This window comes from Ceratosolen solmsi, unplaced genomic scaffold (assembly GCF_000503995.2).
Source record: "Ceratosolen solmsi marchali unplaced genomic scaffold, CerSol_1.0 scaffold10, whole genome shotgun sequence".
Classification (NCBI taxonomy): Eukaryota; Metazoa; Arthropoda; class Insecta; order Hymenoptera; family Agaonidae; genus Ceratosolen; species Ceratosolen solmsi.
Genome location: NW_011948412.1, coordinates 12,277,140 through 12,291,957, shown reverse-complemented (window position 1 = coordinate 12,291,957; position 14,818 = coordinate 12,277,140). Strand labels below are relative to the sequence as shown.

Sequence of the window (14,818 nt, the reverse complement as noted above, 5' to 3'; positions counted from 1 at the left end):
AGATAAGGCATTTTTTGCATTGATCAGAAAGTGGCGATAATTCGTTTATGGAATAACGTTTAGATTAATCCATTAAAGTTATCTATTATTTATTTATTGTTTATATTTATAAATTATTAAATCAACATATCCAGAATAAATTTACGTATATAAATATGCATTAACATTGAATTTTTAGTTGTACCTAACAGATTAATATCTCAATCACAGCTTACGTTGGGTAGGCTTTATTTAATTATGATATATGTTTTATTTAACTTTATTGTTTTCGATAATTAATATTATAATTCTTAAAATTATCAGCATTATTTATATTAACTAATATTTTTTCAAATAACAATGAATGATAATTTACTTTTTGGTTTTGTTTTGTTTTGTTTTTTTTCTTGAAAGAAATATAAACATTAATCAATAGAAAATACATAGAATCAACGATAATGATAAAATGTAAAATATATAAAATATTTTTATTAATAAATTTTTTTTTTTAATAAATTTCCTTTTTTTTTTTTTTTTTTTTTTTTTTTTTTGATCATTTACGAGAGTTAATTGCAATTAATGGGAAAATCTTAATAGGATATTGCTTCATTTATTCATAGAAAAAAAGCCCGTATCCCCAATAATTATATATTCGATATTGGATAATAAAACTACGAATTATATAGTTTAGCAATTTAATTATATCACTAATAAGTAATATGAATTGAGATTGTATTTTTTAAGCCTAATTTGTTTTTATGTTTAAGATACAAAGTATTTCGATTCTTTTATTTAATTCTACCAGCTTATACTAATCTTTAATATTTTCATTTAGATATAATGTTGAAGCTTTGTTTATTCAAAATTTCGTACTAAATTCATTGTTCATCGATGAGATAGTTTAGCTTTACATACCACAATAATAGAGTAATTTATTTTAACAATATGTAGTTTAAGTAGCTAATTGTTTTATAGATTTAGACAGATTATGAACTTTACAGTAATTCATAACAAAAGCATTTAATTTAATTAATGAATTATTATTGATAATTATATTAATTTATCACAATCATCAATGTTAAATCAAATTAATATATTTTTTAAGATATATCAATTTTTAAAATCTTGATAATGTTTATTACTAAGGGTATATATAAAGAGCTTCTGTTGTACGTATTTATTAATTACAAAATGCATTTAAAAATTGCATTGGTCTCCTGCTTTTTAGCAATTTGTTATTCCGGTGAGTACTTTTAAATTTATGCACGTAAATATTAATAAATTCTCTTATAAAACTTGAATCGAATTTTTATATTAATTGTAATATAATGTAATTACTATTGTTATTTTGTGAAGTATACGTTTTCTAAAATTATACTGAATTTTCTAAGCAACCGTCTAAAAACTTACCGCTCCACACATTATTTCAATTCCTTAAATTATGTATTGTATATTCGATCAATCACATATTACTAATGTATTAGTGTTATTTTTTCTTCTTTCATAATAATCATCAATGTTCATACAAGACTTTAGCATTAACTTTGTTAATTAACTAAAGAAATATTGATGAACTAACGATCGAAGGACTTTAAAAACGTATCGTTGGAATGTTTAGAAAAACCCTACGCCGGCTTACGACCTTCACTATCTCGTTTTTATACTCGCGTTGTTGGTGGCAGCGATGCCAGTAAAGGTGAGTTCCCACATCAAATCTCATTGCAATGGGGATATCCACCAGTTTTACGTCACTTGTGCGGCGGAAGTATTCTGAACAACGAATGGATTCTAACGGCCGCTCATTGCCCATTAGCAGTCTCCGGCAATTTGTATGTTAAAGCTGGAAAGCATTTGATACACAGTGTCGAGCAAAGCGAGCAGGACTCTAAGGTCGAAAAAATCTTTGTTCATGAGAAATATCCAAGGTAAGATTTTACAAGGCTTGACTATTTTATTAAATTACTAAAGAGTATTATGTAGTCTAATTCGTCTAATCTTATCAACTGGGCGATTGGAGTTAATTTATAATTAATTTTAACCGCTCTCTTTAGGACTTTCACTCACTTTTTATTTTCACTCTAAGGTAGCATTAAACTCACTTATGATATGTGCAATTATAATTTTAATTTCAGTTCCCTTACAAATGATTCCTACGATAATTAATTTTCCTCAAATAATAATGATCCTAGTACTGGTATTTCAAATGTAATTCACCAAAAATGAAAATTATTTGTAATTTATGATAAAAAGCGTGCCTACGCAATTTATTATTAACAATCACATACTCGGCAAGCTATAATCGACAGTTTCTCATTAAAAGCAAAATCTTTATCGAGACGAATTTATAATGAAATGAAGAAAAGTCAAGAAATATAAATACGATAAATTTAAAAGCATTTTTCTTTTAACAGTGGTGTATCGCCATACGACATCGCACTGCTAAAGCTGAAAACGCCTTTCGTCTTTGATAATTTTACACAACCAATTAGGCTACCACAAAAAAACAAATCCGTTAACGGTGAGGTGATACTCTCCGGCTGGGGTTCTACCTCGAATTCTAGCATACCTTCAATGCCTAATACTTTGCAAAAGGTGGCTTTAAGTATTGTTGATCTAAATACATGCAGAGAAGCCTTAGAGTCGCTCATTGGATGGACGCCCCTCCACGCAACAAATATTTGCACTGGTCCCTTAACGGAAAATCTCTCGGCTTGCAGTGTAAGTTTCTTTCACCTCTTTTCTATTCAAATAATAAGAGAATATTTGCATTTTTACACCTTCTAAATGCCTAGTTACTCGACTCGATTTAGTAAACACGAATGTATGCTATATACACATAATAATATTTTAATATAATAATGCAAATCTTTGAATATTTACATGAATAGATTGATATTATCGGACGCTTTATTTCTATCAATTTAGGGTGACTCTGGTGGTCCATTGATTAAAAGTGAATCTGATGGAAGTACTGAAGTAATTGGAATTGTTTCCTGGGGAATCATACCCTGCGGTACAATTGGAGCTCCATCGGTTTATACCAGAGTATCGGCTTACATCGACTGGATCGAGTCAATTATAAATAATAATTAAGAGTAAAGAACTGTTTTAAGATGTTGTTTGTAAAATGTCATAGGTTGAAAAAAAAAGTTTTTCATTTTCAACATGTGATATGTATTTTTATGCGATGTAAAGTAATTATTGTGCCATGTGATAGTTATTTTCGAAATATATCTTGCAATACATAAAATACGATCCTTTATCATTATTATTATTATTATTATTATTATTATTATTATTCCATTCAGATACAAAAACAAACAGTTTTTTTTTTTTTTTTTTTTGGTTATTAAAATGCCATACGTTTGCCATAATTTATATTAGCGTTAAAGGAGTTATAATTTTTCATAAATCTCATTAATGATAGAAACAGTATGTAATCCCATGAAAAGCGATGCTTATAAAACAATGTTTGAAATATAAAAATTTTCTATAAAGAAAGTTGAAATATAATTAATCTAATTTACATTATTATCTTTATAATTCGTTCTAATACATTTACAATGTATGGTCATAAATGTTGGACATTTTATCATCAGTTTTATGTGTTAGCTATCGTCGTAAAAAGCTTTTTCTAGTCTCTTAACAATAATTTAATATATAAATATATTTTATAATAATTCTCATATTATTTCAAAAGCCTTGAAATTTAACTACATGAAATGAGCAGTAAGCGAAGTTCTATAATTTTACAAATACAAGGGGTAATTTCGGTTTAATACCTTATTGCTTTAACAGTGCTATTTGTTATAAATTTTTTTCTAAAACTCTTATATTAATAAATTCTTCTTTTTTTTTTTTTTTTTTAATAAAAAGACAGATTTGTCACAACAATGTTATTAATATCGTTATATTGAATGTGCATAATAATTATATAATGCATTAGAATTTAATAATCTTATGATAAAAATAATTAACAATTTAAAAATTAATATTTATCCGAATTAGTTTTCATTAACTAATTTTGTAATATCAGCTATCTTCATTGTAATAAAGAAAATATTTAAGTTAATCGTAGTGTTTTTTAAATTCACATAAGGCTTATTATTGCAAGAGGCTTCATCACTTAATCTCGTAGATTATGAAAATTAATTATTACTCGGTTAAAATATAATTTTAAAGAATAAATATTTACATTAAAAAATTAACGAGAGTGTACAATAATATAACGATATAAATATAAATTTCGATTATTTGCTATTTATGTCATATAATAATTATAATTATAATGATGACATTCGCGAATATATATTTAAAACAAGATGTATATCTTGAAAAATACTTTAAGCAATTTAATGTAAAATAATGTAAAATTGTTTGCATACAATTTTTTTTTCTTTCCATTGAAATGAAAATCTAATAATTGCAAAACAATGCAAAAATCAACATTTCTACTTATAAATGGTAAGTATTAATTTCTATGTGTTATTACTTTGTTATATAAAAACTTATTTATTAAATATTGTCGATATGTCTTCTTAAATATTAATACTTATTGAACAACTTAAATGAAAAAAAAAAAAAAAATTTAACAATGTTAATTTTAATTTTTTTTTTCTTTTCTTTTCTTTTACAGATAATAAAACACGATTTATCACGTAGTTTATAAATTATATCATTTGTCGACAAAAAGTTAATCTTAAGAAATAAAATTTCTAAAATACAAATGTAGTATTAAAAGGAAAAACTGTCGAAGGACATAAATATAAATGCGGATATAGAAAGATACTTGCTATAATTAAATTCAAATAGATTTTCATTAAACTTTCTCTACTTGAAAGGGATCGGACTTTCATTCGTTTCGCCTAGAATTGAATTGTAACCAATGTCGTGGTTATTTATTTTCAACGTGAAACTTTTACTATATTTTCAACATGTATAGAGTACCAGGCCAAGTCTCCTTATTTAGGAAAGAGTACTTATAATCCATCAAGTTTAAAAAAAAAAAAAAAAAAAACGAGAAATTTTAATTGTCATTGGTTATAAAATATATAATTAAACTGACATTTAAAAATTTATTCATAAAACCTAATTAAAATTTAATGATAAATTGTTATGTAATATTTATTTGTAAATTAGAATTTTTAATACGAGCATGGGCGTATGTGTGTAGATGTATTCATTATGTACGGCATTTAATTTATAAATAATTCACAAGATCATCCAATAGGAGACAATTATTAAAATGCATATCAAGTATATAGAAGACCATATGTAATAAGAATAAAAATTATTGCTCGTGTTAACGTACTATCGACCATTAAATAAAACAGTAGTTTATTAAAAAATATAAAATTTATTCGCAAAACAGCAATAGAAATTAAATAAGAAAATCTTTATATTAAGAATTTTTGCTAATAGTTTCTTCGATCCATTCAACGAATGCTGATACTCTAGTGTAGATGGACGGAATATCGGGCATACCGCAAGGAATCATGCCCCAGGAAACAATTCCGACTAGTTGACTGTAGTCTTTATTAATGGTCATTAAAGGACTGCCAGAATCACCCTACAAATAATGAAATCACTTAAATATATATATGAACAATGACATTTTTCCCCTCCCCCAATAAAATAATAGCATATGACTCAATAAATACAAAGAAATGATAAATTTATTATTTTAGCATCTTGTCTACTCACGCTACATGGTGCTATTTCATTTACGGGTGATCCAGTGCATATGTTGGTCGAATGCAATAGAGATCGATGCAGTGTTTTTACAATCGTATCGTTGCAAGTATTAAAGTCAAGAATGGGTAATCTGGCGGTTTGTAAATTACTGGGATATTCGGGACTTTGTGAATTGGAAATGGAACCCCATCCAGCTAAGGTAACGTTACCAAAGGTTTTTGCATTCGGATGGGGAATGTCGATGAAATCAACATATTGATTAAATTTGAATGCCTTATGGAGTTTTAGTAACGCTATGTCATATGGCGCCGTGCCCCTGTATTTATAAATAAAGATGTATTTTGATTAATAATGCACAAGACTCGTATAAAATAATTAAATTCAATCTGTCATTAAATCAGTCATGGTTTTATTTTATATTCATATACGTAAAGAGTTAAGTTTTTTGACTTGACTGATTACAGAATGCAATCAAGATGATCAATTAATCTGATAGTGATACGTATACTTTTTTTTTTGTAATGCTTTATGCTTTTAATAAATCGTCGACGGTTTGTTTTTTTTTTTTTTTTTTTTTTTTTTTTTTTTTTTTTAATAAATTTTCTATTCTATTTGGAAAAATTAACGAATACAATAACAATATGATAAATGCACTTGGTATTCAATAATAATAATATTTAAAACTTCTTAAAAATAATTGCGAAAGTTTGTTGTGCTTTTGACAAATTTTTTTTTAACAATTAGTAAACTCATTTAAACATTAAAGATTAATAAGCATGAGATCTATAATTTCATTAAATAAAGTCTAAATTACTTTAATTTTCAGTTAATATTCTAATGATAATCGTTAATTTTATAATATGGTATTACGGATAGATTAAAACGTTCATTTTTATTCTGATAAATTAATTCACGTTTCACCACTTCTATCCTCATAAAAATAATGAACAAAATAATTAAATTATTTAGACTTCAGAGCAGATGCTAAAATCTATAAATCTATCGATACGCTCATTGTAATTTATTAAAATATCTTTGTAATAGCTATGGGCTCGTTTATAATACGTAGTTATAATATATCAAATTAATGTTTATCTAGATAAGACTTAGTCATAAAGTATAATAAAAAGTCTAAAATAAATATTCACCCGCGGTATAATTTATGAACAAAGCTCTGCTCAACTGTACCGACTTGTTCGGTAATCTCTTTCATATTGATTTTATACTTTCCAGCCTTGACGACAAATACGTCGGGGTTAGGCAATAAACCGACGCAATGCCCAGCAGTCAAAATCCATTTTGCTCTAATAATACTTCCACCGCAAAAGTGTTTCAAAATACGAGAATCCCACGGCCTTGATTGCAACGATACTATATGCGGAAATTCTCCAATCTTGGCGTCGTAACCATCGACGATTCGACTGTCCGATATCGAAGCCACAACCCTACCATACTCTGTACAATATAAAATGATTATATTATAATAATATTGGGTATTGGGAGATATTTTTGTTGAAAATTAAAGGGTGAATCAAGCAGTTTTCTATATGGTATAATTAAAAGATAATATTATAACAATGACAATAATTATAAATTGAAAATATTTTACGGTATTTTATAAGAATTATTATGTAGATTATTTTTTTTTTTTTTTTTTTTTTTTTTCAACGTCAATAGACCTTACGTTATTCAATAATATTTTCTTCGTTAATTAAATTATCAATTAAATTTCTAGGTATATTATGAGAATATAAAAAATTATCTTTCTCTTTGAAATGTGAATTTATGAATTTTAATTTGTCGTATGACTTACTTAATACTGTTATTCGGTGTCGAAAAAATTTAATTATAGAAACCGAACATTGAATTTTTTAAGTTTTCGTTCAAAATATTATAAAACTCACAACAACGAAAAAAGTTGAAAAAAAAAAAAGGAAAAAAGAAAAAAAGAAGCAATTAATAGTTTTACTTCTCATATATAATTACAAATATTCGTATATTTGTTAATCGATATAATTGAAATGTATTTTATAAATGGCTACTTACCAGAATTAATGAGTAGTAAGAAATAAATGAGTGAGACCAGTTTAAAAGTCATTCTAAAAATGTAAAACCAATTTCGTTTTGTAATCAATTTATATCATTTTTATTATTACTAATAGCCGCATATAAAATGTCATATTCGTTCAAAAAAAAAAAAAAAACTATTCATTTATGGAATTGCCTTAAAAACCTATAAAACATTTGATTATTTGATTACAGATAAAAGTATATTAATACAGAAACATGAATTTATAAGGCAAAAATTTTTATCGTATAAGAACAAATGCTCTGATTCCACAATTAATATCTAAATTGACTATTATACGCTCTTGTAGATATTTTTGCGTTAATAATTCGTGCAAAAACATTGTCATAAAACAAAATACATATTATACATAAAAGTTCTTATAAATAATGCAATGTAAAAGCTTTATAAATAAATATTTTCAAATATAAATTCAAGTTAGCAGGTTATCATTTTCTTTTCAAGTCATAAATTAGAATAAAAACTGTTAAAAGTATTTTATAAAATGTTCGTGTATAATTTTTCTTTCTTTTTTTTTTTTTTTTTAATATAGAAGAGTGATCCGAGTCTACACCGTGACATTACATATTGAATATATGTTTCATATTTTATAATAATTGTATTAAAATCTAGTTATATCGACTAAATAAACATTGTTCTATGTCTATTAGATAAGAGAGAAAAATTCCAATGATTAATACTCTCAAGAGTGATAAATCTTATTTCATTAAAACTTCTTAAATTGTGTTTCAAATAATGCTAGCGGTTGAAGAAGATAAATTTTTTTAAATATAATAAAAAGATTACAGGGACATCTCATAAAATCCAGTATCATTTAGTGTTCACAAAACAAAGCCATATAAACAATATTATAAAAATACTTTGCAATTAAAAAAAATTGTCACTCGATATGGCAGATGAGTAATTTTTAATAAAGAACTTATTATTAACAAAATTAATATTTTTAGGAATTGACTCGTTTTTTTTTTTTTTTTTTTTCAAATAAATTATACAGCTTAATTTCATTAGAAAACAGTGTCTATTAATGTCTATTAAAATCTAAATAAAACATATAATATGAAATATAAATTGGACAATTTTGTGCGACGTTATAATAAAAATATGATGCCATTATCGTAATCATTATATCATTGTAGATAAAGAAATAATTTAACATACACTTTGAACTTTTGTTATTGTAAACTTATGTTATTCTGTAATTCTCCTAAAATAAAAATAAAATATTGTTTTCATTAAGATAATTTTTTTCTTTTTTTTTTCAGAAAAATATGATATTATAGCAACTTAAAATCAAAATAGAATTTTTTTAAAATTTGTAGTTTATCAATTAATTAGCTTTACATTATTACATAATCAAGCGCATGGATTTTAATCAATGAAATAGGAAAAGTAAACTTCAAATACACTTTTCAATGTCAATTTCTCATTGCCGCATATATGTATGTATACATGTAATTAACCGTATACTAAGTTTATAATTTGAAATAATCTCTAGAACTATTTGTAATTAATCTTTAATGTCTATAGATACCAAGCGTACATCTTCTTTTGTATAATCATATGTAGAAAAATATGTATTTATCATAATGAAACTAAGAATACGCATTGTATTTCTTCATTTCATTGAATTTAAAATGAATTTCCCGTTAAAGAAATGTATTTTCATGTATGTCCATATGTAATAAATTTTCATTTGTATAAAAAATAATCTAGCACTTAACATGCTAAATAATTGTAGCGAAGAAACTTTAGAATAATATCATTATGCAATTTGTGTTCCTTAATTTATAGATCTTTGCTGTACATATTTTAACAATACAGATAATTGTAAATACGAGGATATAGAAATCATTATGTGCCATTATATCACCATTATTATCATGGTGAGAAATAAAATGAATTGCAGTAATGTATAAGCTTAGAATTAATTCAGAATAAAATCAAGATTTCATATTGGTAAAGATACTTTAATAAATACTACACACGTTAAATACAGTATTACATGAGCAAATACATAAATAAATATCAATTGCGCCGTAAAACATTAAGAAATAATTCAGCATTTATAAATACTTTGATCAGGTAACCTGAGTATGTTTGATCGATTTACCGATCCGCTTTTACATCAAAACAATAGAAAGTTATTTGCTATACAATGACATTCAATAAACAAATAGTTCGATAGCTACATCGTAACTAACATTCCAACTAATCTGTCAGTTAATCGATCATCTGCGTATCTACATCGCATCTGAATTACATTCATTTCATTCTAACTCTCTATGTTAGAATCAACTTTGATTTTAAAATAACAGTACATAATATACTTAAAATTGGCTATTCAAAATTTTTTTTTCTCCTGGGCTTTTGTCACTTTATTTGTGAACATGTCGATTTCATTCACGTATCCGCATAACATATAATATACACAAATACACACACACACACACACACACACACACATACAAATTTATATATATATCAGATAAAAATACATTTATGTATATTTGTATAAAAATATTTTAGCGTTATCAAATTATGACGATTGATAATGAAAATAACTGAAGGATGAGCAACAATGTCACTGTTTGTACAGGATTAATCTCACAAAAAGGCGATTGTCAAAAAATTCTTACTAAGTCGGCAATTTTCTATAATAATTTTCTACCCTACATAGTGCCTTATTTATAGAAAGCATTTTTATTAAATTCCAATGATAATCCGTATAAATGCTTACCCTGCCTACTCATGCATTTCTTAACGTATTATCGACGATACAGTTCCCTCAAATATCCCCGAATTACAAATACTTCTTATATATATATTTTCATCCGAAACAATGAAAAACAGAAAAACAACAACAACAACAACAACAACAACAACAAATTAAAAAAAAAAAAAAAAAAAAAAAAAAAAAAAAAAAGAAACAGAAAGATAGAAAGAGAAAGAAATGCAGACATTATGAGGAAATTGAATGTGAGAGATAAGCCACTCGAACGATACTGTCTTCTCCTATCTGTGGAACGGATGGAACGGCTGCTTATGACGAGACTCGGCTGCCGCCTCGAACGTCAGCGCTTTGCGAGCCGTTGCTCGTGTTGCTCGTGTTGGCCGCCATGCGAGCGATCACCCGCACACCAGCCCAGGTTTCCCGAGCAGTCGGGATGATTTGCGAGGCCGGCAAGAGGTAGCCGTAAGCGCCCCGGTCGCGAAGCTCCATAGTGAAGGCATTTTTTATGCCGGCGATGGCCTTGGCCCAGTCGTCCGATGAGCCTACACATTGAGAAAGTATTGGTACGTTTGGTGCGAGTAGATTGTACATTGGTAGCGACAATGTCGGTGTGGACAATGTGTCGCAGCGGAGAATACAAAAGCAGGCAAAAGACTCGTGAGAGAATGTCAGGGGAGTGTATCGCGTTGCCCGAAGTAGACCGAGAGACATCGTGACTTATTGCTTCTTACAAAGTATGTGCACTCCATTAGTCGCAATCGCGTTGCCCACTAACGTATAATTGACTTTCTAATGCACGCTCGTTTTGCATGTTGTGAGAATGTGTCGTTTAACCGAATAAGATAACACGGCATTACTAATACGAGCATTTCCCTATTATCCGATCTCTCCATTAAAAATGAATAATTAAACTTTAATGCCGCACTAGTCTAATATGATTAGCATTGCGTTAAATAAAATTTTAAATTTTAAATTAAAATGTATTAACTATGCATTAGTTTGCTATTGAAAAAAATAATATCCGACGTTATTGCCTAGAATTGCGAAAAAGTCGCATAAGTATTTATAATGCCGTTAAGCAGACGTAAGCGTGAAATGTCCTTCAGCAATAAAGTAAAGTCTTAGCGCGATTATTGGGCTTTAATTGCCAATTTTCAATAGGTAAATATGTCAGGTATAAAAATACACGGGCTATTACGATGGAAAGTGATGGATCGTAAGGTGATATATTCTCACAAGTAAATTGTAAATAGCGCCTCGAGCTATCGCGAGATCTTATCGCACATTCCTACGTAAATACAGAATAAAATATAAACTGCGCGTATTGAGAGAGGAGGGAAGCAGTCGGACGCTCCTCGTTAACATTATTTTCGAATAATCGGCTCTTGCCCTCCTCCATGTCTATAAAGTATCGATCGCATAATGATTAACCTGTTGTCGGATAAAGAAGTTCGGTGGCCGCGCCGACCTTGTACTCGGTACCGTGAACCTTGGCAATGGCGCTCTTCGCCTTGTTCGCTATGTTCATGAGGTCGTCGAAATCCGTGGGTTTGGCGCGCGTGAAACCCCAAGGTACCAGCAGCATTTGCGAGTACGAATGCAGAGTGAGATAAGTTCTGTAAGGAATGGAACAGTTAGACAGTAAGTGGTACATAGTAAAACTACAAACTCTCCACTCTGCTCGAATGGATAAACGCACTCGCGAGCCATTCTACTTTGGGACCGCTACGTTTTATGCCGATATACGCGGACTTTGACTTTATATCCGAGTGATTGTTCCAGTTATCATTTTATTGATTGGAATGCATAGGACTGCGAGCCAATGTTGCCGGCAAAAGAATGATTCTTTATCGTCTTAATGCGCGCTACTAATACGGTAAAAATTGACATTTTATAAGCAAGTGTGCATTGTCTTGGCTCGTTACGTCTTGATAAATACGAACCCATACGTGCGTATACAGATGTATTAACGTATTTTCAATGCTAGAGAGAAAAAGATCGCCCCGACAGTGTTGAGCGTCAAATGATTGATTAATCCATCGTAAAATCTGTCATCTTAGGCAATTCATGGTGTACAAAACTTTTAGTTCCACAAGCTCGATAAAAATAAATGCACGTAGCAATCCCTTTATTATTTATCCACTTGTTAATAATTAATAAATAAACGTCAAATCAAGCATGTTAATCGTCGGTTGCCTTTATAGAGATCCTCGAGGAAATTAATTGAAATTAAACGAGGCATCATCTATCCGCTGGCATAGTTAAACGTATAAAACCGGTTACCTCAAGGTATTTCTATTCTCCATAATGTAATTGGCAATCGCTCTGGTTTCAGGTTCGGAGAACGGACTTGGGCCGGCGTACGTGTCGTGGCATGGATCCTTGCTTGCGCCGCCAACCTTATCCTCGCCCCAATGAACGTTGAAATTTCGATTGGGATCCACACCCTCGCAAGTCCCGAACAGCCACTTGGTGTAGTGCGTCAATGTATGTAAAAAGCTTCGGCCTTGCCTTTGTACATTAAGTACGTGTTATTTGTAAATTTTATGTTTATTTTATTTTTTTCCTTCTTTATGTTTTTTTTTCCATTGTAATGCTAGATCGAGCGACAAGATAGGCGCCGTGATAAAATGAAGAAGAAAAAAACGAAGAAGAAGAAAAAAGGAAGAAACAAATGTGTACCGTAATTTGAAATAAATATATATATATAGGGAGAGAGAGAGAGAGAGAGAGAGAGAGAGAGAGTTTCTTTATTATTTGAAAATTGCTTCAAATTTACAAATAATTGACTTTTTGTATGAGCGAGGCAACCCCGATTTTCATTTCTTCATTGGACAATTCAAGTTAATTATTTGTACCGTGAAAATGTCAAATCACTTAGACGAAAGCTTACTCGATAAAGATTGGTGAAAACCAGAAGAACAATTGGAACCGATGATATTTCGCGAGACCGATGTAAGATAATTATTGATAAGATAATGAAATCTAAAATTGTGCAATCGGAGCAAAATGGAGGAGCAGCGCGAAGAAATTTATGCGTCTTACCTAGTCTGGTCGTCGGTGTCGGCGTCGTGCGTACTGCGAGTTTTTCGCCAAAGTCGGTCTTCCGTGTGAGTGAATTCGTAACCATCGGGATTCGCTATTGGCATTATAATCCAATCCGTAATATCGAGAAGCCTCGTATAGTTCTCATTTTTTTCCACTAGCTGATTTAGAATGTAGGTTGCTACGGCCGTGCTGATCCATTCTCGCGCATGCATTCCTTGAAAATTAATAATTATTTTAGGAATATTATTGCGGAAGGCTTGGCTTTGAATGAACCGGGATTCGCGTATCTCAGATTTTATCAAATATGGCACCAATATGCCGTAAAATACAAAGTACGACGTTAATAATAGAAAGTGCGCGAGTAGTAAATGCCGCGAGGAACGATTTCCGATATCTTAAAGGGACGCGAAGAAAAATAAATAGTTACTAAAAATCCAAATAACAGCCTTACATTTATGCGTATTCGTAGAGCCCGAATGGCTGTGTAATTACTTTAATGCATATAATTGCAAAATTCCTTTATAGAAAATAGCTACGTCACTAGCTTCTCCATCGCGTGTAAATTAAATTTGTAAATAATTAAGATCGAAAAACAGGCGTTATATTTTTTATAATTTCTTGTTTTGTATTTTTCGTTTTTTATGATTTTTTGTTTATGAAAATAGAATTATAATTTTTGTCTAAATGTTTGAACTAGTTTAAGAGCTGGACTACATCGAGAGCGATGCACTATTTCGTTATTAAACGTTGTATTACTTAAATTATCAAGACGCACGAACTTATGGATTGATGGACATTCTGTTCAATATTTCAAGTAGAAAATAGAAAAAAATAAGAAAAAAATAAATAAATAAAAAAAAAAAAAATAATAATAAAAGAGAGAAGAAAAAAAAAACTAAAATACAAATAACTTTTAACGAGCAGCTACGTACCAGCATCGATCCAAATTGATGGCTTTTGCTCCCCATTCTTATTAGCACCTGTTGATATTTTCATAATTTTTAATGCTCGTCCCTCAAAACTTTTTCCAATCGTTAAAACCTCCGCGATGTGAGGATACTTAAACGCTAAGTGATCGAGATATCCCATTATGTCTGGACAAATAACAATTATAATATAATATATTATAAAATAAATAAATAAATAACTTATGAGCGACAATTTTAGGAGCGAAGTGGAGTTGAAACATTAATTTAGTAATCGTTATGTGTACCTTTATAGCGATGATATCGTTTCCACGTCATCGAATGACCTTGGGAAGAAACTAAATCTTGTCG

General features: G+C 29.1%; 3 protein-coding genes across 3 annotated transcripts in view; 1 reads left to right on the top strand and 2 right to left on the bottom strand.

Annotated features, from left to right (window-relative positions):
• The first annotated feature begins 1,170 nt into the window (after positions 1 to 1,170).
• LOC105365014 (trypsin-1-like) lies at positions 1,171 to 3,151 on the top strand. Its single transcript, XM_011503073.1, has 4 exons — positions 1,171 to 1,222; positions 1,598 to 1,904; positions 2,391 to 2,697; positions 2,905 to 3,151. The coding sequence occupies exons 1-4, from the start codon at positions 1,171 to 1,173 to the stop codon at positions 3,070 to 3,072; spliced, it is 834 nt and encodes a 277-aa protein (XP_011501375.1). The 3' UTR covers positions 3,073 to 3,151.
• A 2,185-nt stretch (positions 3,152 to 5,336) lies between these two features.
• LOC105365007 (trypsin-1-like) lies at positions 5,337 to 7,180 on the bottom strand (the record flags this gene model as incomplete). Its single annotated transcript, XM_011503060.1, has 3 exons — positions 5,337 to 5,548; positions 5,683 to 6,013; positions 6,822 to 7,180. Coding segments are annotated over 3 exons (858 nt in total), but the record flags the coding sequence as incomplete, so codon positions are not given.
• Positions 7,181 to 10,801: 3,621 nt separating this feature from the next.
• The window catches only part of LOC105359670 (carboxypeptidase A2), an 8,351-nt gene continuing 4,334 nt past the window's right edge, over positions 10,802 to 14,818 (bottom strand). Inside the window, exons 4-9 of the mRNA XM_011496321.1 lie at positions 14,755 to 14,818; positions 14,474 to 14,635; positions 13,539 to 13,755; positions 12,777 to 13,004; positions 11,925 to 12,109; positions 10,802 to 11,035 (exon numbers count right to left, since the gene is read on the bottom strand). The exon at positions 14,755 to 14,818 is cut by the window's right edge and continues 36 nt beyond it. Of these exons, the coding sequence (XP_011494623.1) occupies positions 10,803 to 11,035; positions 11,925 to 12,109; positions 12,777 to 13,004; positions 13,539 to 13,755; positions 14,474 to 14,635; positions 14,755 to 14,818 (1,089 nt within the window). The 3' untranslated portion in view covers position 10,802. The remainder of the gene's footprint in view (positions 11,036 to 11,924; positions 12,110 to 12,776; positions 13,005 to 13,538; positions 13,756 to 14,473; positions 14,636 to 14,754) is intronic.